The 3,531-nt window shown below is 61.5% G+C and overlaps 1 protein-coding gene across 9 annotated transcripts in view; it reads left to right on the forward strand.

Moving 5' to 3' along the window:
• TRABD (TraB domain containing) overlaps window positions 1-3,531 on the forward strand; it is a 14,936-nt gene that overhangs the window by 7,031 nt on the left and 4,374 nt on the right. For 6 of the 9 annotated variants that reach the window (XM_032266195.1, XM_032266192.1, XM_032266196.1 and 3 more), the window contains exons 2-4: window positions 1,591-1,657; window positions 1,958-2,036; window positions 2,958-3,124. In XM_032266195.1, coding sequence (XP_032122086.1) covers window positions 1,625-1,657; window positions 1,958-2,036; window positions 2,958-3,124 — 279 coding nt within the window. In that variant the 5' untranslated portion in view covers window positions 1,591-1,624. The other 3 variants (XM_032266198.1, XM_032266199.1, XM_032266201.1) reach the window with 3 other exon arrangements.

Consider the following 3,531-nt stretch of genomic DNA (forward strand, 5'->3'; position numbering starts at 1 on the left):
CCTAGAAGCCCGGCCACGGGACCTTCCCAGGCGCGTCCTAGAAGCCCTGTCGTTTCCCCCCTAGATGCTCGTCTCTGACTGATAAAGATACTTAAAGACAAAACCACAGTACTGGGCACAACTAGACAGCTTAGAATGGTTTCCAATGGCTCATCATTTTGATTTTTTGCTTTATTTTTTTTGAGATAGTCTCACTCTGTTGCCCAGGCTGGAGTGCAGTGGCACAATTTCAGCTCACTATAATCTCTACCTCCTGGATTCAAGCAATTCTCCTACCTCAGCCTCCTGAGTAGCTGAGACTACAGGCATGCACCACCATGCCCAGATAATTTTTGTATTTTTTTTAGTAGAGACGGGGTTTCGCCATGTTGGCCAGGCTGGTCTCCAACTTCTGTCCTCAGGTGATCCGTCCACCTTGGCTTCCCAAAGTGCTGGGATTACAGGCGTGAGCCACCGCACCCAGCCCATGTTTTTTTTTTGAGACAGAGTCACCCAGGCTGGAGTGCAGTGATGTGATCTCGGCTCACTGCAACCACCGCCTCCTGGGTTCAAGCAGTTCTCCAGCCTCAGCCTCCCCAGTAGCTGGGATTACAGGTGTGCGCCACCACTGCCTGGCTAATTTGTGTAGAGGTGGGGTTTTGCCAGGCTAGTCTGTTTGAGACCAGGCTGGTCTTGAACTCCTAAACTCAGGCAATCTGCCCTCCTTGGCCTCCCAAAGTGCCAGGATTCCAGGCATGAGCCACCGCACCTGGCCTGTTTTGAGTATTTTAATGACTCCACCTGGCGACGCATCCTCCGCCAGGACATGCACGAGCTGTTGACTTTGTAAACACTCGCTCCTGGTGTTCCGGGGCTGAGCGCATTCGGGAAGAGCCAGGTGGGAGGACAGTCCCTGCCCCGGCCTCAGAGAGCTCCAGGAAGGTCTTACAGTGCCTCGGCTGGTGTGTGCCTCCGGCACTGCAGGCGCCTGGCTGTTTCCTTTCTCTCCCTCAGGAGAGTGGGTGGGGAGCTATGGCACCTCGGGGCAGCCTCCTCGAGTGGCGGCCCCAGCCTGTCCAGGTTTCCAGCATGGACCTTCCATGCTTCATTTGCCTTTTTTTCTCTTAAACTGGGAGAGAAGGTCTTGGCTCCGAACACGCTGACTTGCGTGCTTTGCTGATTCCTCCATCTGTACCGACTCTGTGCTAACATTGCTGCCTGGGCCGTAGTTACCAAAAGAGGAAGTGATTTTGTTACGAAGGCCCTGGGGTCTGCGCCACCGATCAGCAGCCACATTGCTGTGTCCTGAGACCATGCGCGGACCCCAGGCTGCCTTCCTGTGTGCCCTGTCCTGAGTGAGGCCTGTGTACCAGCAACCCACCTAGGTCCGTCTGCATTTTGCTTAGGGTGGGAGTCCCCGGGACCTGCTGGCCTTTCCCCACCCAGCCCTGACCGGAATGGACCCTAGACCTCAGTAGCTTCTCATGGGCAGGAGGCAATCGGGGATATGGGGGAAGGAGGCCGCAGTCCCGCCCAACAGATGGTTCTAGTGAGCCCTGTGCCAGGCCTGGGGCTCCAGGTAGAAACCCCACTTCTCATGCCTCTCCTCAGGCTCCCCACTGGTGCAGGAAGTCACCACCCAGCCATGGATGGGGAGGAGCAGCAGCCAGCGCATGAGGTAAGACAGGGCTGGGCTGGCTCCTGGGGTCAGTCCTTGGCTGCTGCTCTGCAAAGATGATCTTCACGGGGTTCTCCAGGGCCAGGCAGGGGGCTCCTCTGAGGGAGAGGGGTCCTGGGCTGGGGTGCCTGGCGGCCCTGCCAGTGATGGCCAAGCAGGAGGAGTCCTGGCAGCACAGGGCATAGGCTCCACGGAGCGGCCACGGGGCCCTTTCCAGGCTGCGTGGTCCATGGGGTAGGCACAGAGCCCCGGCTTTGCGGGGTGTGCGGACCCTGACTTGAACTCTCCCTTCACCTGCAGGCCGATGTGGAACCTGTTGTGCCGTCGGAGGCTTCAGAGCCGGTGCCCAGGGTGCTTTCTGGAGACCCCCAAAACCTGTGTACGTCTCCCTCAGGGCCCTGGCACGTTCCCTGGTGTTGGGCTGTTGAGTCAGGGAGAAGCGGGTGGAGGCCGACCGCTGTCAGGGGCTTTGAGTCTGTGGCCGAGACCTGGGGTGGGTGCTGCTAGGCCCAGTGCCCCAGAGGGCAGACCTGACCCCCACAGCAGCTGCTCCTGGGCCCTGTGTGGCAGCAGAGCCTCTTGGAAGGGCTGCCAGCAGCACAAGCCAGCCTTGGGCATAGGGGGCTCTTGAGCACAAGGAGTGTGAGAAGTGTGAGAGCCCCTCCTGTGGCGGGGACACGGGCTTTCCCTCCTCAGAGCCCCTCCCCTCGCTGAGCCCCCTGGGGCGCCCACCACTCCACTGTCCACCGTGCTGTGTGTCACCTACAGCAGCCCCTAAGCTCGCCCTCATGGTGTGGTTGGGGCACAGGCTTCTCAAAGGCGTCCAGCTCACAGAGGTGGTAGCCGGTGTTCCTGTTAACAAGCAGGCCAAGTGTGTGGAGCATGTGGCTCGGAGCGTGTGGGGCGTGGGGCTCGGAGCGTGTAGGGCGTGGGGCTCGGAGCGTGTGGGGCGTGGGGCTGGTCGGGGAGCATGTGGGGCATGTGGCTCGGAGCATGTGGGGCGTGTGACTGGTCGGGGAGCATGTGGGGCGTGTGACTGGTCGGGGAGCGTGTGGGGCGTGGGGCTCGGAGCGTGTGGGGCGTGGGGCTGGTCGGGGAGCATGTGGGGCGTGGGGCTCGGAGCATGTGGGGCGTGGGGCTGGTTGGGGAGCGTGTGGAGCGTGTGACTCGGAGTGTGTGGGGCGTGGGGCTGGCCGGAGAGCCTGTGCCCCGCACCTTTCAGTCCTCAGAACCTAGGAGGGTCCCAGAGCCCAGGCAGCCAGTGGGCACCGCCCCACAATGGCCTGTGCTATTGTTGCAGCCGACGTGGACGCCTTCAACTTGCTCCTGGAGATGAAGCTGAAGCGGCGGCGCCAGCGGCCCAACCTGCCACGCACTGTGACCCAGCTGGTAGCTGAGGACGGGAGCAGGGTGTACGTGGTGGGGACAGCCCACTTCAGCGATGACAGCAAGAGGGACGTGGTGAAGGTGAGCGCCGTCGCCCGCCACGGCCCGGACGCAGGTTGGTGATAAGCTCCCGCGTCTTGCACTCGTGGAGGGCCCGTGTGCCCGTGTGTCTCCGTGACCACCATGGGGGCCGAGGTCCCTGTGCACTGCAGGCCACCTACGTCAACACTCCGTGGTCCCTGGGAATGGCGAGGTGGGCTTCCTGCCTGGGAGCCGTGAACACCTTGTGCGTCTTCCCACTCTAACAAGTGAACCCGCTTCCCAGCTTCCTCTCTTCTTGTTAAACGATTGAACTGCCCCTACAGCGTCAGGGTTAGCTGACACTGGGGAGAAGCCAATGCTGGCTGGCCCTGGGGTAGGGCCCCGAGCGCTGGTGTCCGTTGTGCCAAGGGGCATGGAGCAGGCCGTGTCCCCGAGGTGTGACGCAC

This window comes from Sapajus apella, unplaced genomic scaffold (genome assembly GCF_009761245.1).
Source record: "Sapajus apella isolate SASKATOON/1434 unplaced genomic scaffold, GSC_monkey_1.0 scaffold156, whole genome shotgun sequence".
Classification (NCBI taxonomy): Eukaryota; Metazoa; Chordata; class Mammalia; order Primates; family Cebidae; genus Sapajus; species Sapajus apella.